Raw genomic sequence first — 24779 nt, 5'->3', positions numbered from 1 at the left:
TCAGAAACAAACTGAAATGATGAATAAATCAGAGTCACTCTTGAGAGGCCAGCAGTAGCTCGCAGGTTTCCCCAGGGGCAGATGGAGCCTGCTCTGCTCAGAATCAGCCCTGCACGTCCCTCTGCTCTGCTCTGCTCATTCCAGTGCACTTTTCACTGAAAGGAGACCTCTCCCCTTTCACTGTTGGTTTTTCTCCTTTTGCTTTTGCCCCACCTGAAGCCCCTGCTGATGACAAAGCAGTTAGGAACAGGAGAGGGAAATCTTCTTCACAGTAATGAAGAGACAAGGAAAAAAAATCCCCTTTGAATGCAAAGCTTGGTGTTTCTCAAGCATTCCATTAACCTGAGCTGTTCCCCGTGCCAAGCCCAAATGGGACACTAGTAAGGAGATATTATCATTAAAATGTCTCACTCTTGCAGATTTAAACATCCCAGTGACATTTTACAAAATAACCAGAGGTCAAGGGCTCACCCTGGAGAGCTGGCTGTGACACCCAAGACAAGATCATGGAGAGAGAGCAAATTCAAAGGAAATGTGCAGTCCTAGGATTCCCTGGCAGTGCAGCAGCTTCTGCCTCCTTGAGCAGCTGAGTATTTTCAATATTGAATGAGGCAGGAGAGGGGGCTTAGGAACAGTTTATGTGCAGGCACCCACCTCTCTAGGACCTCCAATCTGCTTCTGTCAGTGTCTCTTATAGAATAAAAATTATTTGAGAAAGGTTTAAAGGAGACAAGATATTTACAGGAGTGCAGAATGCAAGAAGGCACAGTCAAGACTTTCCAGATCCTTGCAAAATCATGGTATTCTACTAAATGGCTCAAAACTGAGCTTGTTACTGGCTTGCCCTTTTTCCAAGGACAAGTCTGAGATTTCACTGGAAACTGTGGGGAAACACTGCCTTGTTTCTGTTTTGTTCAGTCTAGAATCTTCAATATCTGGGATGTTTGAATCAGCTTTTGTGAACATCTGGATCACCCAAATTATCCACGTCTTTTTCAGACAAAGGAAGATAATAATAATGAGGAGACTCAGAGCTGGGTCCCTGGAAATCAGGCTGGAGTTGCAGCTTTCTGCCACAATAAAAAAAATAATTAAAACCTTTAAATGGCATCTTTTGTTCCAGTCAGAGTCCCTTGCACACGTACCAGTGGAAGTCATCGCCTTCCAAATTCACACAGGAGCTGATGGAAATTTTGTTATGGCCCAATGATGCAGAAAGAAACTGGCAGTGAGATTTAACAAGGTCACTCCAAGGCACAGAAACCACTGTAAAATATGCTCATTCCACACATGGCCAGCGAGGTGAGGGATAAACCTTTCACTCACAGGAAAAGGTGATTTACGATTAATTTCCAAAAGAAGGAAATCCTTTTTTAATCAAAATAATTTATAGGGTTAATCTAAAGGCAGGGTTTGCTCACCAGCATGGAAAGCCAGGCAAGGTGAAGATGGATGGGGTTTGTCCATGGGATTTGAATCAGCCCTGCACAGGAGGGGCTGTAGTCAAGGATACCTGTATTATTTATGGCCAGGGTTTTCAGAAGGGAATAGTTGATCTTGCATCCCTTGGGTTTGGCTGCTCAGTGTGTGACCTGTGCAGAGCACCAGCCTCACTGAAAAATGGCCCTTAGAAATCCTATTGCCCACTATTTCTTGTGTTTGGTGCTCGTGGCTGGATGGAGGTGGACAGAAACCCAGGAATCCCTCACTGAATGCTGCTGGGTCAGAATTGAGCAGGGCTGGACATGACAAGGGGTACAAGAACCTGCAGACTTCAGATTCCACAGAGAAAAGGTGTTTAACAAATTCTAGGAGTTTTTAGTATTGTTTTTGGGAATGTGTGGCTGCAGTAGGAGACAGAGTGATGCTGTTCTAACCCTGGTGAGAAGTTATTGCCCCTCTGCCCCTCTGCTCCCCTCTTGCTGGAATGCTCAGAGCTGCACAGGACCCAGCTCTCAGGATGTATCCCACACTTCAGCTCCGAGTTAATTTGATCTCACATCTGCTGCTTATTAAATTAATGCTGCATGGTTCCCTGGAATGAGCACTATAGATTTTTATAGCTTATCACAGGTGCTCAGGCGCTGCAGTAAGGGTCAGGACACCAAAAGCAAAGCAGTACAGGAATCCATAAAGTGGGAAAATAGGGTGTGATTTGTCACTGGAGAGGCTGACAATTGTTGCGGAAGAGATGAGATAAGAAAAACAAGACAAGTTGAGTTTCGTACTACAGTGATGTTATTTATAATCTCACTACAGACCTATTTTCTCTTGTGACTTTAATCCTCCCCACTTTCAGTGAGCAATCTATTATATGAGAAGATATTTGAGATGCTTTGGGAGTAGGGAAAGTATTATACATAAAATATGTAGCTAATATTATTAGAACAGACTCTGATTAATTTTGCAGCTGGCAACATTACCCCTGCTTGAAAATTAAATCCATTTGCTATCCGTGTGGAAGTAATTGTGTTAATATCAAAGCTAGTTTGGAAATGAAACAGGGATAGTTCCACTCCATGTCTCCCATGCAAGGAATCAGGGATGTGAGATGAAGGGCTGGAGTAATAATTCCGTGCCAACACAAGGAGTTATCCTTTTCTCCACCAAATTTGCAAGACTTCAATGGTGTTTTTGTGATGTATTAAAGGTGCATTCAAACATACAGATAAATCCAAATGCCCTTGTCCCAGTCTCACCCCTGATTTGCAATATTGCCCGTGGGCAGACACTAATATTTGTATTTGTACTACATGTTTGTACAGCACCAAGGACAGCAGAGCCCTGTTCTCCTGTGCAGGTTCATCACCCCAGTAATTATTGACAGCAAAGATACATGCCCAAGCCAGAAATATCTCAGTCTAATTACACTGGAGTGATTTTGAAAAGCAGTTGGACGAGATTAAAGAGACAGCTTTCGTTAATTAAGAACTGTTTGGGCTTCCGGTGCTACAGAGATCCCAGCTGGCCCCATATGCACCTCTGGCAGCAGCTGGGCTCTGCATCTCCCCCTTTATTTCTCCTGCAAAAGTTTTCCTCCCTGCAGCCTGTTTGCTGGAGCGCAGGCATTCTCTCCTCCTCCTCCTCCTCCTCCTGCTAAGCAGGAGGCGGGCAGGACTGACTACATTAAATATACAAACACGCTGTGCTCACTCTCCGCTCCAGAGGCATCATCGGTGGCCCGCCAGCAGCAGAGCCCGAGCAAAGGCTGCCCCAAGGGCTGGGGAAGGCTGAAAGCAGCAGCAGCAGCAAACAAACCAGCACCAAGAGCCCTGAATGAAAGGGGAGAGGAGCAGAGGAGAGCCCAGCGAGGTTGGGCACCCCATGCTCTCTGCATCCCTGGCACATCGCTGTGAGTAAACGAGAGCAGCGTCCCAGCAAAGAGCATCCTTCGAGGAGCAAGAGCTGGAGATCACTCAGAAGAGAGAAGAAAAAAAAAAACCAACCAAAAAACCAACAACAGCAAAGCACCAGCTGCTATCCCTTCCCAGAGGGAGAGAGAGCGATAGAAGTTTAAGGGAATGAACCTGGAGGATCCAGAGACTCAGAGCAGAAAAGTTGCCCTGACAGGAGGCTCCTCACACTGAAGCTCTGCTCCACCATGGGATTTCTCGTGCCGAAGAGAAACCTCCTCCTGCTGCTGTGTGCCAGCATTTTCCCCGGTAAGTTTGAGAAAGCTCTTCTCCCCTTGCTCTGCTCTTTAGCTCTTTCCTCCCTTATCCCTCTCAAAGACACGCTGCAGGGATCAGCCCCTGTTCAACAGGGAATTTCCCTGATTCCTCCACCCTTCTGCCCCACCATTCCTGGTCCCCTGAGCACCAGCCTCTGCTGGGCAAAGCTTTGCCTTTATTCTGTTCTCCTTTTGTCTGATGTGATGGAGAAAGGGTTAAAGCCACGGTGGGAAGGGGACAGGAGGGAGAATCCAGACGGGGGCTCAGCATCCTGCTTCTTGCCCGGGCTTTTCTTCCCTGGGTGAAGTGTGTTAATGTGTCTCGGGGCTACAGCTGCGGCTGGGGAGAGCACAGCCACCGCTCAGCTAATGCTTCCCTTTGTATAATCCAGGGCAGCTGCAGCCTAAGTAGAAGCCATATTCCAGGAGGGACGTGGGGACAGCCCCCGGCTCCCTCTCCCCTCTGTCTGGTACAGCAGCTCCTCCGGCAGCCCCTGGGTGAAACGTGGCTTTAATTTTTAACAACCACCAGGCACCTCTGACAGCTCCTGGAGCCTACGTGCAGGGTCAGGGCTGCTCCTTGCAGCCTCCAACTTCTAAAGTTATGCCTGAGCAAAACTGGGATCGTGTTATCCAACTTGTGCTGTCCATCATCCTCTTCCTTCTCCCACTGATTTTGTGAAATGTCCACTAAGCACGTTAAAGAGCTTAATTTCAGTCTGCCTTTTTTTCGAATAGGTGTAATGCCAGTTTTTTATGTGTAAATCTGATCCAAAATCCCTATTTCCCAGCAGGAGGTTGTTTTTTCCTTTTTGGCTTGCCCTTCTGACATCCCTCTTCCCTGCTTGCAGACTCCAGTGCTAGAAACTTGCCACAAAGTGGCCATAAAAATTAGACCAGATTCAAGGAGGGATGGCTCATGAAATCTTTTCTAGATGGTATTACTGGTGCTCCCACTTTATTCAGACCAACCCTGCTCTGTAATAGTGGGTGAATAGAGTGAGGGGAGACAAATCACCTGGGTAGCTTCACCCTCGTGTGCATCCCCAAGCTGTGGTTGGCTGGAGTTTCCCTCTGGAGCAGGCTCCAGCTATGCCAGCCCGTGGACCTGCAGGTATTTCCATTCCTTCCCCACAGCTTTTGGCCACGTGGAGACCCGAGCCCACGCAGAGGAGAGGCTCCTGAAGAAACTCTTCTCTGGCTATAACAAGTGGTCCCGTCCCGTGGCAAACATCTCGGACGTGGTCCTGGTGCGCTTCGGCCTCTCCATCGCGCAGCTCATCGATGTCGTAAGTGCAGCCTCTTTGTGCAACAAAGGCCAAAATTAGCCAGGCTGGGCACAGGGAGAGGCTCCTGGTGTGTGTGGGCTTTGCTGGCTGACCAAGGTTGGGTTGGGAATGCTCTGCCCTCAGCAGAGAACAGCAATCGTGCAGATAGATCTGGTGGAACACAGGGGGACTCATGTGAGTAGCTGGGCATCAAAGTGGATCCCAAATTCCTTATCAAAACCCATGGGGCTGATCACAGCAGGGCAGTGGAGCTGCTGGCATAAATGCCAGAGAATTCTGGCAAAATAATAAATCAAATACCTAATTTGGAATTTGAGCCATGATCATTAACACTAATTCACACAGGCTAATAGGGACAGTGCTTTGCACGCCTTGGGAAGAGAGATTGCCTGAAGAGGTTCCTGCAAATGAAAGGTTTGAGGGTTTTTACCTAATCTTGCAGGTATTAACAAGAAAATACTTTCTGAGTGTTTGCTCAGATAGAAATCACATGTACAAACTGTATATACTCTGTACAAAACAGAGTCTGCACGCAGGCTGATGAGCACTGAAATAATATTTATGGGATTATCTGGCACAGTGTGTTGGGGTCAAGTGCTGGACAAAGGAGGTCCCTGCAGGGCTGCAGATGCCAGACACACTCACAGGCTTTAGAGCTTGTGCAGATCTTCCTCCTGCATTTTTCTCCTTCCTTCCCCTATTTGCATGTGGCACTTACCAGGACAGTGTCTGTGCAGTTGCACATTCTTTGAGCAGGTACTGGGCTGGCTGTCATGGAATGGTTGGGGTTGGAAGGGACCTTTAAAGGCCATCTTGTCCAAACCCCTTATTTTTCAGAAGAGGGGATTCCCTGTCATTTTTTACTGCAGCCATGTGGCAAAATGAAAGAGATGACAATGCCCCAGCCCTGGAAGTGTTCAAGGCCAGGCTGGATCAGCCTGGTCTATTGGAAGGTGCTGGAGAGAGTTGGAACTGGATGAACTTTGAAGCCTCTTCCTATACAAACCATTCAGTGATTCTTGTGACAATGGAAATAATAATGCCAACCCAAAGACATTACTGGTGTGGGACAATCCTAACAGATGACTCTCCACACAGTTATATATTTTGAAATCAGGTTTTTGAGATGAAAAGGAAACAGCTGAGATGGTTCAGGGGTGGGGAATCAAAGACACCAGTTGCTGGAGAAGGTATCCAGTCCCAGCTTTGCAGCACAGCAATGGTCTCCCATTCCCCTCCTCACTCTTACATCAGCTGAGGCTTCCAGGGCTGTTGGCAGTTGCTAATGTTGAAGTTGCATGGTTCTCATCTGAATAATTGATAAGACTAAAGATAAGACATTAGTGACTGAGGAGGCATGAGAGAGATTTCCATTATGCAGCTGCTGAATCGTGGAAGAGGGGAGATCGATACACCTGCTCCACAGAGCTTTCCCATTTTACTTAAGAAAAATTAATCTTCTTAAAACCATGTGAGTGGTCAGGAGTGCAGCTTGCAGGCAGAGCTGTGTGGGATCTGTGGGCATGGCTGGAGGAGAGCTCTCACCCCTGCTGCCCCAGTCTGTGGCTGGGGACACTCCAGCCACCACTGAGGCTCTTCAGCTCCTCTCCCCCTTCCCCACAGTGAGAGTTTTGGTGCAGACCCTGCTGCAGTTGTTAGACACAAGGCTCAGCTCCATACGACAAGGAGTCTGAAAGGGAAATCAGAGCTGTATTCAAACCCCAGCTCCTGCTGACAAAAGCTGGGGGCAGGGGAGCAGAAATCAATGGGGAACTCTGCATTCCTGCGTGTCCTTACCTCACCCTGGATTGCTGAGAGTTTTCTGAGACCAAAAAATAAGGGGGGAGAGGTCAAATACGTGTCCAGGAGCAGCCACCAAGAGACCCTCTTGGATTCCTGTGCCTGTGTGTCTGCAGGGGCTCACATGCTGTGCTCACCTTGAGAGAAGGGGCCAGGCAGTGGCCATGGCTGTGCAGTCACTGCTGCCCTCTGGGCCACTATCACATTGCAAACCCCTCTCAGATAATCCCCTGGGACTGGAGCTGTGCTTCACTCGGGTCAGGAGGATGGTGTGGTGATGGGCAGCAACTTCCATCAAGGGTGGGTCCAGGGGGGAGAATCCCAGGAAAAGGCAGTACCTGCTACACTGGGATTCCCAGTGCTGGGGCTGTGGTGGAGACTCTCAGGTGCTTGAACTGCAAAGTGGTAGGAGAAGCAAGTTCTCAAGGATTGGTCCAGGTCATGGCATTCTCCATTTCCCATCAGCACGCAAAAAAGCAGCTGGATGTTTTCTCTCCCTCTGTTTCTCACTGGAGAGTTTTTGTATTCCTCCTCCCTCCGTGCGCTTCTGGTCCCTAACCCCAGGGCAGAGAATATCTGCTCAGTTGTCACACCTGGTGCCACAACAGCAATGAGGAGGCTCAGGGAGGAGGAGGAGGCAAAGCTCCTCCCAAACCTCCTGGGTTTTAATGCTCACAATCAATCCTGAGCTGCCACAAGAGCAAGGTTAATGATGAGCAGTTTGCTGTCAGCTGAGCTCTGCCAGCTCAGCTGGGTTTGGTGCCAACCAAGTCAAGAAATAAAAAACAAATAAGCCCTGAGCTCTGGTGGGACACCTCAGTCAGACCAGCACTAGGCTCTGCCCCACGTAATTCATCTGAGTCACTTAGAGAGGGCACAAAAGGCAAGCAGCAAACAGTAATTAACTCTACTGCGGTGCTGCCAGCATTATAAATGTCTGACATTATTTAAATATGTATATACAGTCCTACTTTTCCATGCTGTTTGTGCATAGAAAGTCTCCCATTGATGGAAATACACCAGGCTGCCCAAGAATTCCATGTCAGCAGAGCAGCTGGGGTTTGGTCAGAAAACCCGATCCACAGTGCCACAAGCTCATGTATTTGGTAGAAGGAGAAATGCTGCTGAACTGTGTCCATGGGTACTGTTTGACAAGAACAGCCTTGCAGGTGAAGCTGAGCACTGGAATCCAGTACATGAGTGTGAGTCAGGGTTTATATATCCATCACTCCCCTCCTTCAGTGCTCAGGTCAAAGGCAGGCTTTTCCTCTACCTGGTATCATCATCCCAGGCTGAATCCATCAGCACTGAGTAAAATCCCAATAAATTCCAGTCCATCTGCTCACAGGATTGCTTAGGTGCAGGCTCAGCTGTTCAGTGGCATCAGACAGCTGTGCCCTGTCCCATGTCAAATGACAGAAACATCTGCTTTTTATTTCCAAGACAGAACTTACATTTATTGCAGAGGTGATTTGTAATTACGTAAATGAAATACAATTAAGGGAAATTAAGAGGGTTCTTTGGGCCTCTTAATCTGCTCCTGTAACCAACATCTGATCTTGCATTTCAGGATGAGAAAAATCAAATGATGACCACGAATGTGTGGGTGAAGCAGGTGGGTGCCCCCAAATATGTGTTTTTCCATGTTTCTTTTCAGTTTTTCTGCTGAACTCTCCCAGCTTTGTAACCACCTCATTTTTGGCAGGAGTGGCACGACTACAAGCTGCGCTGGGACCCCCAGGAATATGAAAATGTCACCTCCATCCGAATCCCCTCGGAGCTCATCTGGAGGCCAGACATTGTCCTCTACAACAAGTGAGTGTGAGCACCGTGACCACAGGGCAAACCCATCCTTCCAAATTTTCTCTGTTCATGAGGTTTAAATGTTTCCTGCAGTAATTCCACTTTATTTCGCTGTGGTCGGAGTTCATGTAGATTCTATAACAAGCCTTAAATGACATGACTGACATCCATCACAGGGGCTTTGCTCTCCTGGTGATCGTTCCTCTGGGCAGCCAGTTTTGTTGGGGGATGCCAGATATTGTTTTCTCTTCACATGTCAGATGCACAATTAAGCTGGATTTGAGCTTTCAGTCCTCTTCAATTTCATTTCACCCAGGAGATCTCCCCTAATTCATCACCATCAGCTGGAAAAGCCAATTACTGATGATGGGCTTAAATAAGGAAAATATGCTGAAACATGCCAGGCTTGTGCATCTACAAACAGGGGTTTCAGGTCAGCTAAATACCGTTTTGGAATGATTTCTAAGTAGATATTTGTTCCTTATTGCAGATACTTGGAATCTGCGCTTTGTAAGGACACTTCCTAGGGAGCAGCTTGTGGTTTTCTTTCTTTCCTTTGGAGCCTGTTGATATTCTTAGAAATGCTGCCCAAGTGCCAAGGCTGTTTTCTCCCTGGGACTTCCACCACAGCTCTCCAGTCTCTCCCAGGATGTCAGATATCCCAGTCCCCAGCCCAGCACAGGCCCCAGAGACAACACTTGCTGCAGGCATCAAAGAAAAGCATCTTTGCATGTGGCTGGCACTCAGAGAAAACCCTCACAGCAGCAGCCAGGCTCAGTTTTAATAAACAGCTGCCTGGTTCTAGCTTGATATGATTTTGCTTCTGTTTAAAAACCAAAATAAATGGCTGAAGCTGGACTCTGCCCAGGGGACTGTGAGCTTTGGAGACTACAGGGGCTGTTATCTTTCCCATTAGCTCGTTCTGGATCCTCGGTGGTGTGGAGTGATTGCAAACCTCTCGGAAATCACTGCATCCTCACCGAGCACCTTTCAGAGATTAGCCCAGTGGAAATGATTCATTCAGAGGCACTTGGACCTTCCTGCCCTCCAGGGACCCACTCTGAACATGAATAGTGCATCAAAAGTGCCTCACTTGGCAGCCAAGAAAGGTGTTCACAGCTTCCACTGCAAAGAAAAAGTAATGTCCTTGTCATTCTTGTTTAATTAATGACAATGGCAAGGATTATTATTTTTGGAGCTTCTTGTGGTTGTTGTGGTGAACTGTGGTGCCAAAGGAAATGACATGGCACAAATTCCCGTGCCACCTTTGTGCTGGAGCTACTGGCACAGAAGAACCTGACATGTCACCTCTGCTTCCTCTCCCTTGGCTCAATAGGGTTGATGAGAATGGAAATAAGGAACCACAGAATGACAGAATGGTTTGGGATGAAAAAGGTCTTTAACATGATCTCATCCCAGTGGCAGGGACACTTTCCACTAGACCAGGATGCTCAAAGCCCTGCTCAGCCTTGCCTTGAGCACTTCCAGAGATGAGGAACACTCCAGGAGACCTTGTTATCCTTTAGGTCTCTGGGTATTTTGGGGTTTCATGCTGAACACACCCCCCAGATGTCCAGGACACCCTGCCCTTCACACTCTCTGCGCCTCTGCCCTGTTGTTGTAGTTCACTGCTGCTGTCACTGGGGTCTCTAGAGGGGCTCCAGGTGTGATCTCCTGGCCACAGCAGCTGCTCCAGAATGTCCTTCTCAACCTCTTCTGGGCAGTGAGAGTCTTTCAGTCCTGCCCACCTGCTCTGACTTGCAGTGACAAACCTGGCTGTCCTGGGAGCTGCTGGCACAGGGAGATCTCGTGCCCCAGCTCCCCACATCCAGGCTGCTTCCCTCCCTTGATCCACACTCAGCATTAATAATCATGCATTTGTCTGTTGGTTGTCATGAGTCTATCATGCATTTTTAATTGGTTACTTTATCCATGAATTAAACATGGATGTGGGTTAGGCGCCAGACATTAGTGGTTTTCCAGTAATTCCATGTGTGTTCACTGCCGTATTTCACTTTGTTCTTATGCAGAATGTTTTCTGCCCTGAGAGGTATTTCTCTCTTCCTACCAAACACATCTGGAGCTGCAGTCAATATCTTCATCAGGTTTTAGATAATTTAGGGATTGCAGGGCAAATGCAAAGCAAAACCTCCAGAGTGAGGGGACACCCAGGTGAGGCTTTTCTGCACAGCATTTCACCAACTGCATTCCCAGCCAGGGCTTCTCCTGCTGGCCATATCAGCTGGAAATTGTAGTGATTAGCCATGGTGATGCTAACAAGGAGTCCATCTCATATTTTACACATGAATATGTATAGTTTAGAGGGAGTTTTACAAAGCTGTACATGATGCTGGGTCTCTGAGAGCAAAAGAATGTGCAAAGAAACCTTGGTGGAAGAGATCAAGAGGCCACACTGACCTTTTGCTGTCTTCAGGCTGTTTAGTGTGAGCTGATTATTGCTTAAAATATTATTGAAATATGATATTTCTGTTTGAGATGTTCTCCTTTAGGAAAGATTATACAAATTATACAGATTATACCTCTTCTGTTTTCATCTTGAGCTATAAATTGCAGAAATGGTAAAATTTCAATTGATTTCAGATTTACATCTTTAGGGAAATCTAACCCTTTGTTGTGAGGTTATTCTCATATCTTGGCTCATTATTGTAAAAAAACATTCCATTTACCCGCTCTAGAGACCCAAATTAAATCAGTAAATTCAGCTGGTTTGGCCTAGAGACTAAATGTAGTTGTCAACATTCATAAGGAATCTGAAAAGAAATTAATATCCTACAGGGAAATTAATATGCTCTTGAATTTTCAGGCATGATGAGATAAGTTCCAAGACTCTGCAAACAGTTTCTACTGGATGTGACATAACATATGTACAACAGAGGAATATGAGTTCCTCATAGTGAAGTGACAAAGCCTCCTCTTTGCCAAAAAAACAGGTTGTTCCTTATCTGAGGTTGTAAAGGCTCTTCAGGCACCACCAAATAATTTCTAAATGAATTATCTACTCCTCTGTATTGATTTGTTTCTCCATTCATTAATGGCTTTAAAGCACATTTTAGTTTTTCTTTGTATATTTGAAGTACAAAAAAAATATATGTATTTTTGTATGGTTCTGGGGGTTGCATTTTTTGTTTGTGATGGGGTTTTTTTGGATTGTTTTTTTGTTTCTCCACCACTGTGTTGAGTTCCTTGTTTAACATAGGACCTCTAGAGGATAAACCCCTGAAAGCACAGAGAAACTCCTGAAAGTCCAGCTGCTAAAGGCTGCCCAGGGCAATCCAAGCCCATGTCCTTGAGCCTAATGCTGGTTTTCAGCTGGATAGTCATGGTATTATCGCAGAATTTATCCTCTCCAGCTTGGTGGTTGTAAAACCTGGGAAAAAGCTACTGGGAATATTGAGAATTCAGAAGTTTCTCTTTTCTTGGTATTTTCTGGGATTAACTGTTCCAGAAAGCAATCCCTGCCTTAGACTCCACAGTTACCAAAAAAAAAAAGAAAGAAAAAAGACAAGATCAGATGTGAAGGAAAATCAAATACAAATTTCTGTAATTAGGGGTAGGAAATATCTCGAGGAATTCATCCAGAGATAAAATGGACACAAAGGGATTACTGGACGGGGTAAGAAGATCATCTGTCAGGCAGCTTTTGAAAATCATGGAAAAGCAAAGAGTTTTTTTGAAAAGTACTGTAGCAGCTTGTTCTCATGAGCTTTACTGTGATGTTTGCAACCAGTTAGATTTATGGAGTAACACTGGTTTTATGACTCATCCCAAAGCTCTTTGGAGGAGAAATACCAAAAGATGCCCCAGTATAACCTTTAAAATTGGAAACATACTTGACATTTTTCTTTATGTGCATTGGCACACATCTCATCATTCTGCACCAGCTATATTTATAATAGGCCAAAAAAAAAAATCACTAATTCACCCCTCAGTTCTCCTGATTCTTCTGGCAGGTTCAGTGGTTGTTTTTTTTGGTGAGGGACATCTTCAGATGCTTTGAGGTTTGCTGCCAAGCTCTACCCAGCAATGCAGGAAAAATCAAATGATGCAGGAGCTGATAGAAGGAAATATTCAGGAGGGATCCCTCCCCTGGGCTGCTCTGCTCACACCCAAGGGCTGCTCCTGCCCTTCTAAGGACAGAACTGAAGCTTTGCCTTCAAAGTGCTGGCAAGGATCCTTGGCAAAGGGGAGAATTGGAGCAAAATGCACCAACCCAGCAGAGCCAGAGCCTCCTGAGACACCTGTGCTCCTTCCACTGGTGTGGCACAGCCTTTGCTGCAAATGGTGCCTGCTTTGCTGAGCAACAGCCAAAACATCATTAGGTACTGCTTTCCTAAACACTAAACCAAGCAAAAGCTGGGAGGTGACTGAAGGAAGTCCCATCAATGCACAAACATCTCCCCTGGGCACCCAGGAACTTTTGTACCCAAGTTGCCAAGATCCTGGAGCTATTTAAAACCCAGCTAGGCAAGGTCCTGGTCCTCTTGTCGCTGCCTGCTTTGTGCAGGGAGTTTTGGGCAGGAGACAGTTCCAGAGGTGCCTTCCCAGCTGTGCATCTGAGTTATTTGGTAGCACAAATCAGTATATATTTTCCAGTAAATATTTTCTGGTTTTCCTTTGAAGAGAATTTTAATCTGAACATTCCAGAAGCATCTCTGTAATGTGCACCCAAAGGGTGCAGGCTCTGAATACCACAATTTTTCTTTATTACTGCTCTTTGATGAAAAGTGCTTTAAGTGAGGACACTCTACTGTATCCATATGTGTGTATAGATAATTTTCAGGCTTTTAAAGGTCTGTTTGGATTTAAATTGTGTCATCAGAAATTAAAATAAATGTGTGCCTCATTTAGATGCACTCTGAAAACACTTAATTTTGTGAGATGGTGTATCTCCCAACTGCAGGAAAATAGAAAGTGTCAAAAGAAAATAGAAATTCTCTGTCAGCAGAGCTTTTTAGTTGAATATGGCTGGTAGATGTCAGTAAAGCAATGCCATCCTTAAACCCTTATAAAGTTAGGAGATTTAGTAGAGCAGCCTTTCTTCTCAAAATGAGAAATCAAAGGCTGCAGCACACAGCAGCTTTTGAGAGGGGGGAAAATAAGTAGTTGTCTTCTCTTTCTTGGTGTGCACTGCCGTGTTTGACATAAAAATATAAGAGCTCCAGTTCTTTATTATGGACATATTTCTAAAGCTGTCAGGTCAGAGTAATCATGAGAGCCTGACTATCTGAATTGTGCAGTTCTTGTGATGTTTACCTTGCACTCACGCCTTCTTCCAGCTGGATTTTCATGACAACTGTCGCAACAGAGTGATCTCCACTGGGTGGGATGGGAACGTGCCTCTGCTCCAGAGGAATGCCTGCACATTTTCTCTGTCCCACTCCATCAGGTCTCCCACCTTCCTGTCTAAGGCAATATTCACGTGGTGCACTCAGGGCTGCAGGAACAGCAATGGGTTTTCCCACAGCAAAGCTGTCCAAAAGAACACAGGGTTTCCCCAGTCTCCCAACTGCAGGATGTATTTGCAGTTGGCTGTCTCACCTTCATCCCTTGGAGAGTGGGGAAGGACTTTGGAAGGCACTCAACAGCCAGGTGACCCTGTTTGCTCCCTCTCTCATGTGGAGAGGAGCAGAATCAAAGCCTCACACAGGAGGGGATGGAGAATCTCTGCAGGCTGCCCTGCATGGGCAGGGTGCCAGCAGGCACAGCTCCCAATCCACTAAACATATGCTTGAAGGTCCACATATGCTTGTGGGTGGAAATCTTGGGGAAGGAGGCAGAAATACATGGATGCATGAAGGGTGAGACAAGTGGGAATACTGCCTTTGCATGATGTGGCCGGCTGGGGTATATTCTGTGTACACAGCATGGCTGATTTACCCTGCTTACAAATTCCTCTGCATTGAACTGCAATGAGAAATCCAAACACACTCAGTAAAGTCAGGAATTCTTTCATAGTCCTGATGGGCTGGTGAGGCAGGAGCATCCCAGGGTGTTTTGTGGCTCCTCAGAGTCAATAATTTACTGAATCCAAGGAGATTTTCTGCAGCTGGTTTCACTCCTGCCATGGCACTGCAGGCAAAATCCAGCCTGGAAGGCAGTGCCAATGTTATTTGTAAAAATGTGAGCCAAAGAGGGCCCAGGACGAAGCTGGGTTTGTTAGGTGAGCAATTAAAAAATTAAAAAATACGTTCCTGATTAAAAAGCAGATAATTTACAGAAACAGATGACACACAAGGTCTGCAGCATCACAATGGTTCCATCTATGCTTGCAGAAGAGGAGTGATCACACAGAAACTGCACAACTGCCAGGGAAGGCATTCCTAGGAATTAAACACACTTACATGAATTACTATCATTCCTGGATGCCATTTTAGCAAGACCTTAGCCTGTTTTTTTCCAAGAGTTTTCAAAAGAAAAATGGACACCTGTGTTGTTTACCCAGCCACTTACACGCTGCTCTAGCTAAGGAGGGAAACACTCCTAGTGGATGCTCATAATCCCTTTTCTTTAATAAGATCCAATTAAAAATATTGCTCCATTAATGAGCTATTTAATCATGCCTCAGAGATATCATTAAATGCGGAATTGGATTCCATATTCCTATTGAGATTTAAAAAGAAAACCACCAAGAACAGCAAGCACTGGACTGCCACTTGCTGTGCATGTTTCATGTCTCAATATGGCTTTACTGTGCTCCTGGCAAAACCCAGGAGGAAAAAAAAAAGTTATTTTTATCCAAATCACATATTCTGAAGTGTAAATTAGATTTAAGAAAGAAGAGGTAAGACAGGAGCTGGATGGATTGTACAATGGCCCAGGTTTGTTTGCTCCAGAGTAGATCACCATGCTGATTTTGTCTTAATACCTTTGTGAGAGTTTTGTATGTAGTTTCCACTTTTTTTTATTTCAAAGTGTTTTAAATCTTTAGAAAAAATCCAGTTTAGAAGTCAAAGGACACTATGTCCTTTTGTGTTCTTTTGGTTTTCCTAAAATCTGCCCCAAAGAACACAAAGAACAAAGAAGAGTTTGGTAAAACCTGGTTCTCAGCAAGTGCCAGATCCTGCCACTATTTCCTTATACTACACCAGCCTCATTTTTAGGATGTTTCCCAGGTCAAGTGAAAATATGTGATGTGAGTTGTGAGGCCCTGGCACAGCCTGCCCAGAGAAGCTGTGGCTGTCTCATCTCTGGAATTGTTCCTGGCCAGATTGGATGGGGATTGGTGCAATCTGGTCTAGTGAAAGGGGAAAAAAAAGAAAATTCCATGGCAGGCAGTTGAAATCAGATTATCTTTAAGACCCTTTCCAACCAAACCGTTCCATGATCCTATGAAACTATCAAAAAAAAGAGAAACTTTAAAAAAAAAATTGAATTATCAGGCTGATAAATGAATGGTCTCCTAAAGAAATGAATTCAGAAAGTTCCTGTGCCTTCTGCAGCTCGAGGAGCCCTGCTGGATCACCCGTGTGCTGATGATCTTGCTGCTGGCAGGGAGGAGGAGAGGTGTGTCCCCTGTCACTGCCTGGCTGCTGTCAGGGCACATCTGGGCATTGAAGCAGCAGAGCAGGGCCCAGGGATTTTGGCAACTGCAGGCTGGGCTGGCTCCAGCCAGAAGCAGGAGCAGAGAGCTTTCTATCTGTATCAGCTTGAATAATTCATCTCAAGTTTTTAGCAGACGCTCTCTTCCCCTGCACAGCCTGTCCTTTGTCTGGTAGTGCTGCTGTTTGTAACTCAGGTTCCTCCTCCAAAAGTCTGGGAAACACAATTTATTCTTACAATTCCAATACAAACTCCTGAGCTGTTATCTGTTTATCTAATAACCCCCAGTCGAGGGTTCCTGTGAGAAGACACTACAGAAGCCAATTCTCTTCCTAACTGGGAAATCAAAAGATTTATGTTCATTATTCTTACTAATAAGATGTTCTTGCTGTTTTTCACATAAAAGACTGGGTGATTATCCACCGCTCTTTCATTTGTAGCAGCTGTCACAAATAATTCTGCCCAACCCACAGCTACACTATCTCATAGTACTACCTCCCACTTCTAAAACAAACTCAATCCATTCCAGAGCACATCTAGGACGTCTTTGGGGAACAACTGTGTACAGTCACATCAAGGAACTGACTCATGCCAGGGAAAGGCTGACATGTGCATGAATTCCAGGGCTTGTGTAAGCCAAGAGCTCAAAATCCACTGGACAGAGTAGATGGATCCAGTGTTTGGACATGATGTGCCTCTTGCACCTCTCAGGTCATTTGGAAACCAGGCACTAAATATCCTATTTTCTTATCAGAGCTGACATGTCCTAGAGAATTCTGAGCCTTTTTTTGTGTTCCATCTGTCCCCAGTGCTGATGGTGACTTTGCAGTCACCCACCTGACCAAGGCTCACCTCTTCTACGACGGAAGAATTAAATGGATGCCCCCTGCTATCTATAAAAGCTCCTGCAGCATCGATGTCACCTTCTTCCCCTTTGACCAGCAGAACTGCACGATGAAGTTTGGCTCCTGGACCTACGACAAAGCCAAGATAGACTTGGTGAGCATGCACAGCCATGTGGACCAGCTGGACTACTGGGAGAGTGGGGAGTGGGTCATCATCAACGCTGTGGGCAATTACAACAGCAAAAAATACGAGTGTTGCACAGAGATCTACCCTGACATAACCTATTCCTTCATTATCCGGAGGCTGCCGCTGTTCTACACCATCAACCTGATCATCCCCTGCCTGCTGATCTCCTGCCTGACCGTCCTGGTCTTTTATCTGCCCTCTGAGTGTGGAGAGAAGATCACCCTGTGCATCTCCGTGCTGCTGTCCCTCACTGTGTTCCTGCTGCTCATCACGGAGATCATCCCCTCCACCTCCTTGGTCATCCCTCTCATTGGGGAGTACCTGCTCTTCACCATGATATTCGTCACCTTGTCCATCATCATCACTGTCTTCGTGCTCAACGTGCACCACCGCTCCCCCCGCACCCACACCATGCCAGACTGGGTGAGGAGGGTCTTCCTCGACGTGGTCCCACGGATCCTTTTCATGAAACGTCCCTCCACAGTGAAGGACAACTGCAAGAAGCTCATCGAGTCCATGCACAAAATCACCAACGCGCCGAGGCTTTGGTCCGAGATGGACGTGGAACCCAACTTCACTACCTCATCCTCCCCCAGCCCCCAGAGCAACGAGCCATCCCCCACCTCCTCCTTCTGTGCCCACCTCGAGGAGCCAGCCAAGCCTCAGCCCATGTGCAAGTCCCCCTCTGGGCAGTACTCTGTGCTGCACCCCGAGCCCGTACAGGTGACCTGCTCCTCTCCACAGCCCTCCTGCCGCCACCTGAGCGACAGCCAGGCCACCTCTGCCTTGAAAGGCAGGTCACTGAGCGTGCAGCAGATGTACAGCCCCAGCAAGGCAGAGGAGGGGACAATCCGCTGCAGGTCCAGGAGCATCCAGTACTGCTACCTGCAGGAGGACTCCTCCCAGACCAACGGCCACTCCAGTGGCTCTCCAGCATCCCAGCGCTGCCACCTCAACGGGGAGCAGCCCCAGCACAGGCCCCCTCAGTGCAAGTGCAGGTGCAAAAAGGGTGAGGTGGCAGGGACAGCAGCCCAGGGGAGCAAGAGCCACGGCTCCAAGGATCAGCACCTGGTGCTGATGTCCCCAGCCCTGAAGCTGGCAGTGGAGGGGGTTCACTACATCGCAGATCACCTGCGCGCGGAGGACGCGGATTTCTCAGTGAGTATCCCAACGGAGCCTGCTCTGCTTCAGAGGGTCAGAAATGAGCTGCTAAAGGAGCCACAGCAAGGCTTGAGCTGTGCAGACTGAGTACACGTTGAGGCAAGCTCAGCCTTATCTCTAGTGTGGGTTTTGGCCACTGGAGGTGTCCTTGGGGACTTGGGATGATGGCCAAGGGGGCAGCACAGCCAGGTCATGCTCAGGGCTGCTCTAGAACAATGGATTCTCCAGCAGAAAATAGGAGTAAATTGTTGTTAGGCAGCAAAGAAGCAGTTAGGTTTGTGAGAGACCCAAAGCACAGCCATCTCACAGGAATGGAGACTTATTCCCTATTTAAGCCTCTGACAAATGGGGAATTCACACTCTCTGCTTTTTATTAATCACTGACTGTGACTGTGGAGCCCAGGAAAGCAAATTGCCCAAGCAGGCTGTGGGAAGCTGTAGTAGTGTGAGGATTCTGCAGGGTCTGCTCAGCTCTGCTCATGTATCATGATGTGATTATTTATTAGTGGACTTCCACTGGAGCAGTTGGCTCTGTGCAGGGATGTGGGAGAACAAATTTCCTGTTTATTCTGTGGGGGTAAATATGGCTACAAATAAAGGGAGTAAAAGCTGAAAAGATGTTTTTTTCATGGAGACACTGATGCACATAACAAATGCCACATCCTTTCACAGGTCTTGTAGCTCTTTCCTGCAGGACTATGGATATTGTGTGCCAGTAATTATGGCCATAATGAAAGGAGGCACAAGATAACCTGAAGTTAGTCATCTTATTAAAGAAAAGACTTATCTACCTTTTCCTGGGCAGATTCATATGCAAAAGGTGCTGTTTAGCTTTGTCTACAGTTTAAATTTCTTAAGATTTAGAATCAGTGCAAGTCATAGTGTGTTTGTACAAGACTTCCTGAGCATAGAGTGTGTCTTTTATTTGCATTTTTCACAGCAGTGAGCAGCAGCAAGAAAAGCCTAAATACTACTGTCCATTTTTATACTCTTTGGTATCATAGTTAAGGGCCTCTGTTCTTCAATGGATTTTGCTCCACAGCATCCCTTTGAGGAAGGAAAACTGTTAATTTCTTATATTGAGGAGTTACAGCCAAAACACAAACTTTCTGTTCAAGGTCACAGAACAAATCTGTGGCAGAGACGGGCTGTGAATCCTCATCTTCATTAGTTGCCAGTCCAAAACTCCTTGCCAGGGTAAAGCACTTCAGAAGCACATTAGGAGTGCAGGAATTAAAGACTGCTCTCTCCCTCTGGCAATAATCACAAGTAAACCCTTGGATGTCAGTTGAGTTTAGCTCAATTTTTTCCCCATGGTGCAAATGAAAAAATATTACACCAATAATACTTCCCATTTCAAATGATTCTCCCTGCTGAGCTGGTTGGTGTTAACAAGAATGGACTCAATATTTCGGGTTCCTTCCTCTTAATTTTTTTTAATGAAGCAGTCTTCAAAAGCCACAAATTTTCTTCTGATGCCTTCTACTGCTCGAAATTAAGTGATCATCCTTAAGGAAGGATGCTATAGGAGGAAGCTATTTACAGTGCTAAACATCAAAAGCAGAAGAAAAGGAGCAGCTTTGAGCCTTTGGGCTGACCCAAGCTCCTGCCAGCCCAGGCTGTGAGGAAATGCACCAGGAAAATATCCAGCAATGGGCTGTGGGCAGCTTTTTGGGCTCCCCTGGGGATTGGGGTGACCTTTCTCCACCATTCCACGTCAGCTGTGGTTGGCACAGAAGGCAGAATTTGAGTTTTCAGATAGAGGGGATAATGCTAACTCCATTCTGGGGCTGCACTATTTTCTCTCTCTGGACCCAAGTAACATAAAGTAGGAAAGCACAAGTTTTTTCTCCCAGTGGAAATGAAAAAGAAGAAGGAAAACGATCTTCTGGAACTGAAATATACTGTGAGGAGCAGAACTGATCTAATGAAATGAGAATTTATTGGGGAAAAAAATCAGTGCTCAGGAATTTGCTTTCATCTTAAAATCAAATTGTGGCATTTCTTCATGGAAGTCTTCAATAAATCTATCAGCAGGCACCTCTGATGCAGCTTCTGAGACACATCTTGCTGTCTTGTGGGCAATATTTCCAGAGACATTCACCTTCCCAGAAGGAGAACAGAGCTTCTTTTAAGTCCCTGTCTTTTTTTAAAATTTTTTTTGTTCTCTAAAGCTCCATTGCCACAGGGGCAGTGCTTCTAAATTAAAAGTAAATAGCTCATTTAATTAAGTGCTCCAGCGAAGAGAAAATGGGAAATGCAAGAGGCAGTTGTTTGTTACAGAAAGATATCTGCAAACAATACAAGCACAATGGGGCACTGGGGAAAACACATGGTGGAATTGTCCCAGCAGAAGATGGAAATGCCATTAGAAATTAATTACAGACTGAAAGGCAAAACAAGTTCCATGTCACACATCAGCCAAAATAACCAGACAGCACCAGCACCATCTGGGAACTCGTTCTGTCCATGGCTGTGTGCATCTCCAGAATGCTCTGATATGAAGATATTTAAAAATAAAATGGGAAGGAATAAAGCTGAGGGGGAGGAAACAGGATAATCTCACTGGGTTATTTTTAACAAAGTACAATAAAACCGCCTGGGACTGCTCTAATCTGGGTCCTGGGGATCAGATGTCACCAAGGCCCCTCAATCCTCCACTCAAATCCTGAGGCTCAGCCCCACAAGGAGCTGCACCAGGGCAGAGCTGCAGATTCCCCCTTTTTTGGGAATTTTAGAGTGGGGGAGTCAGCTGGTTCTTGCCCTGATCATTTCCCAAAAATAATTTTGAGTGAGCTTCTTAAAAACTAATCAGAATAGAGGTCAGGAGTTGTGGTGGCAGATGTTGGCAGCTGCATGGATGTCAGAGGGATGTCTGTGGATCAGACTCCATGTGGGCTGCTGGACCACGAGGAAATGCTACAATGGTGGCAGAATACAAAATAAAAAATCCAAATCATAAAAAGTCCAAATCATTTTCTCTCCCTCATCTTCTTTTTTTTTTATTATTATTATCTCCCCATAACTTCCAATTTCACCCTCTGTGCTCTCAGTCTGAAGGTGGATATTGATTTTACAAACATCTGATGCAGTCCCAGCCATCATTTTCAAAATGGGCTCAGTATTTCTGCATACACCATTACATTAGGAAGCAAATTCCTGTCCAAGTTGTTCTTCCCCCACTTTCCTCTTCTTTTCTCAGAGAGAAACTCATCAAGTTTCTTTTCTTTCTGTGATCTAGCACTTATTTTTACTAGCATAAATATTCAAAGGAAGTTATTACACCAGAATGAGGCACTATTTACTCAATCCAGCTTTCCAGCTGAACATCAGATGGGAAATTTCAGATTTGCTTTACACATTGGTTACATCATAAGACATTAATCCCATAAAAACAATCATCCAGGGCTTGCTTAGATGCCTTTCTCATGGGGAATTTTAAGCATCAGAGGCTCCAACTCTCAGCAAGTGATGAATAGGTCAGAAAATAAGTGCAGCAAAAGGGAGTTATCCCCTGAGCTCTTATTACAGAGCTGTAGAATCACAGAATGGTTTGGGTTGGAAGGGATCTTAAAGCTCATTTCATTCCACCTGCCATGAGCAGAGTCCCATCCAACCTGCCCTTGAACTTTGCTTCTCTGGGCAGCTGTGCCAGGGCCTCAGCACCCCCACCGTGAAGGATTTCTTCCTAATTTCTAATCTAAAATACTACATTTCACTTTAAAGCCATTCCCCCTTGTCCTCTCACTACATGAGCTTATAAATTTGAATAAATTATAGTTCACAACCCAGGGAAATTATAGATTTTTGGTATGAGAGAATTCTTTTTGGTTTCAAGGGTCAATGTTTTTGTTTTACTTACCTTAATACAGATGGTTGTGCAGAGGGCTGTAAAATCATAAGATAACAAGATTTTTCCCAAGAAGGTGACAAAATGCAGGATAAACCGGCTTGTTTTCTCTGCCTATTCAATAGTAAAGGCTGGCTTAACTCAATGCTGCTTTTAAAAGGAATAAATCTATCCATTGAATGAAAACATTGAACCCATTCTTACGCTTCTGACAACGTTCAGGTATTCCTGAAATTGAAAATGCTTTGTTCAGGGAAAATATAATATGGTATCCAGTACATTCCTCATTTCCCGGCTCACAAAGCTGCTCACTGAGCCAAGGAGCTCAGCAACACTGCTGTACCTGTGGAAACGTCCTCTGCTGCAAATGGCACTGCACTGATAGCTGCATCGCTTCCTTTACCAAAATGCATTTTTCAGCTTTGCTGTCCCCTTCTCCTTTCACCACTCACAGCCCCTGGGGAGGTTTGAGTGGGCTCCTGCTGAGATGTTTTCCCCAAAGAACAAGGCAGCGTGCCAAATTTCTGCCCTCGGGTCTATTAATGAGCAAGTGGGACATTGTAGGAAATCACAATGGGTACAGTCATACAAAATAGAACTTTACCATCTGATCAGGCCTCTTCCTGGGAAAGAAATTATTAACAGCAATGTAATAAAATCGGTTTTCATATACATATATGGTTTCTTAATGAAGCAGAGATTTACCATTTCTGCCTCATGGTACTAGAACTCCCCAGAGAGGAATTGCTGGAAAATCCTCTCACAGCAAGGTAAAAATGGGGGAAAAGGAGGGTGAGGGTACTTTTATTTGCTGGCTCATTTTCACTGCTTATTCACCCAAAGCTGTAAATCCCTTCACAGGAAGAGTTTGGCATTGTTAATCTGTAAGCAAATCTTTTTATGAGTACAGGGAAACGAGTAATTTCTTACCCCCCACCACCCATGCCTGAATCACAGCCTCATTTACACACCCATTTACAGCTGCTGCTGATGGAAATGGGAGAGTGAGTGTGCAGATGGCCTTCATTATGCACAGGGGTGTGTTGTCCATGGGATTTGTGCCTTCACATGCACACCCCTGCAGTCTGGGGATCTCTCATGTGATTGATGAATAAACCTTTGCCATTTTATAGCTCCACTAAGCGTGAGTAAGACCTCCCCCTCCTGTCTCTGGAATTATATCAAAATATCCTGTTTGGAGTAAAACTCTAAGAGTTTTCACAAATTTTAGTCTCCAGTAAATGTTAATAATTGGCCTCTCCCCTCTGTGTTCCAGGTGAAGGAAGACTGGAAGTACGTTGCAATGGTCATCGACAGGATCTTCCTCTGGATGTTCATCATTGTGTGCTTGCTGGGAACTGTTGGGCTCTTCCTCCCACCCTGGCTGGCAGGAATGATCTAAATATAGCACCAAAGGGAGTAAATTATTGTCCCACTATCCCACTGTATGGATTTTAGTTCACCTGGAAGGAGAGAACAGAGAAGTGGAGGCAGCCCTTTGAATAATTCACTGCGTGTCCTCACCTGAGCTGCTCCTGAGGGGAATCCTTTCTGAGGTCACATTGTTTTGCCAAGCCATTTTCATCTCCTCCATCTAATTTAGGGGAAAAGTTCTTATCGAAGTCTGTACATAGCATGGTGGCATTCATTGGCATATACTCAGCAGTGTAAGAACACGAGCTTGTCCCTAAAGCAGCACAGAAAGGGGCTCTGCATCCACAAAGCAGCCCCTGGCAATAGCTCCAGTCCCCCTCAGCAGCCTCACTGTGCCCTGCCCAGTGATTTTGCCCTGTCAGGCTCAAGTCTTTCAGGACTGTGTCCCTGTATGAGTCATTTTATAAATAAAGTTCCAAATTTGGGATACCTGTGCAGGATGTGGTCTGTGTCCAGCTGGTAAGGGCAGAGAGTCTGGAAAGGCTGAAATGGCTGCTTGGGACCAACAGTGATCATTAGCACAGCAGATGCAGATTTCATACAGATTTTATTTTGGCCAGAGTCCTCCAGGAACTGTGGAGACTTGAGATGAATGAGGATCAGGCAACTGGAGGGAGGATTTGGGGTTAAGATTGGGACAACATTGGTAACTCTTTAGGGTACTTTGAGAGGAAATCTCCTGGATCCAAGTTATGGCTTCTGCAAAACAGTAGAGGGTCATCCTGAGCTGTAAAACCCTTGGTGTAGGTGGGGGAGATACCTAAGGCATGGGGAAGCCAGAACAGAAATCCAGGATGATGTCAGGATAATAAAATGTGTCAGAGTCACCTAGGGCAGGTTATTTAGGTCCCAGAGAGAGATGCTCCATGACCTCCCAGGGCAGCCTCAGTGCTCTGCCACCCTCAGTGTAAAGCAGTTTTTCCTCATGTTGAGGTGAAACTTCTTGTGTTTCAGTCTGTCCAGCTCTGTTTGGTCTGGCACACTGTTCCCACCCTCAATGCTGGGAACAGCCCACAGCTCAGTGTCTCCCTGCTTCCTTCAGAGCTCTCAGAGGCAGAAGGGCTCATGAACATTTTACCAGTGTGTGCAGGCAGAGGCCGACATGTTCTAAAAACCCTCTAAAAGCTGCCTCAGATCCAGCCATGAGAGCACAACTCAAAACACCAGGCTGGCAGCTCTG

General features: G+C 45.8%; 1 protein-coding gene across 1 annotated transcript; it reads left to right on the top strand.

The window, feature by feature from the left end:
• Nucleotides 1-3151: 3151 nt before the first annotated feature.
• Nucleotides 3152-24036, top strand: CHRNA4 (cholinergic receptor nicotinic alpha 4 subunit). The gene is made up of 6 exons (XM_064730025.1): nucleotides 3152-3662; nucleotides 4808-4959; nucleotides 8330-8374; nucleotides 8465-8574; nucleotides 16932-18312; nucleotides 23442-24036. The coding sequence occupies exons 1-6, from the start codon at nucleotides 3602-3604 to the stop codon at nucleotides 23565-23567; spliced, it is 1875 nt and encodes a 624-aa protein (XP_064586095.1). The 5' UTR covers nucleotides 3152-3601; the 3' UTR covers nucleotides 23568-24036.
• The last annotated feature ends 743 nt before the right edge of the window (nucleotides 24037-24779 follow it).

Source organism: Zonotrichia leucophrys, chromosome 20 (assembly GCF_028769735.1).
Source record: "Zonotrichia leucophrys gambelii isolate GWCS_2022_RI chromosome 20, RI_Zleu_2.0, whole genome shotgun sequence".
NCBI classification, from domain to species: domain Eukaryota; kingdom Metazoa; phylum Chordata; class Aves; order Passeriformes; family Passerellidae; genus Zonotrichia; species Zonotrichia leucophrys.
Note: the sequence above shows the minus strand (reverse complement) of the source record. Positions and strands in the feature narration are given on the sequence as shown.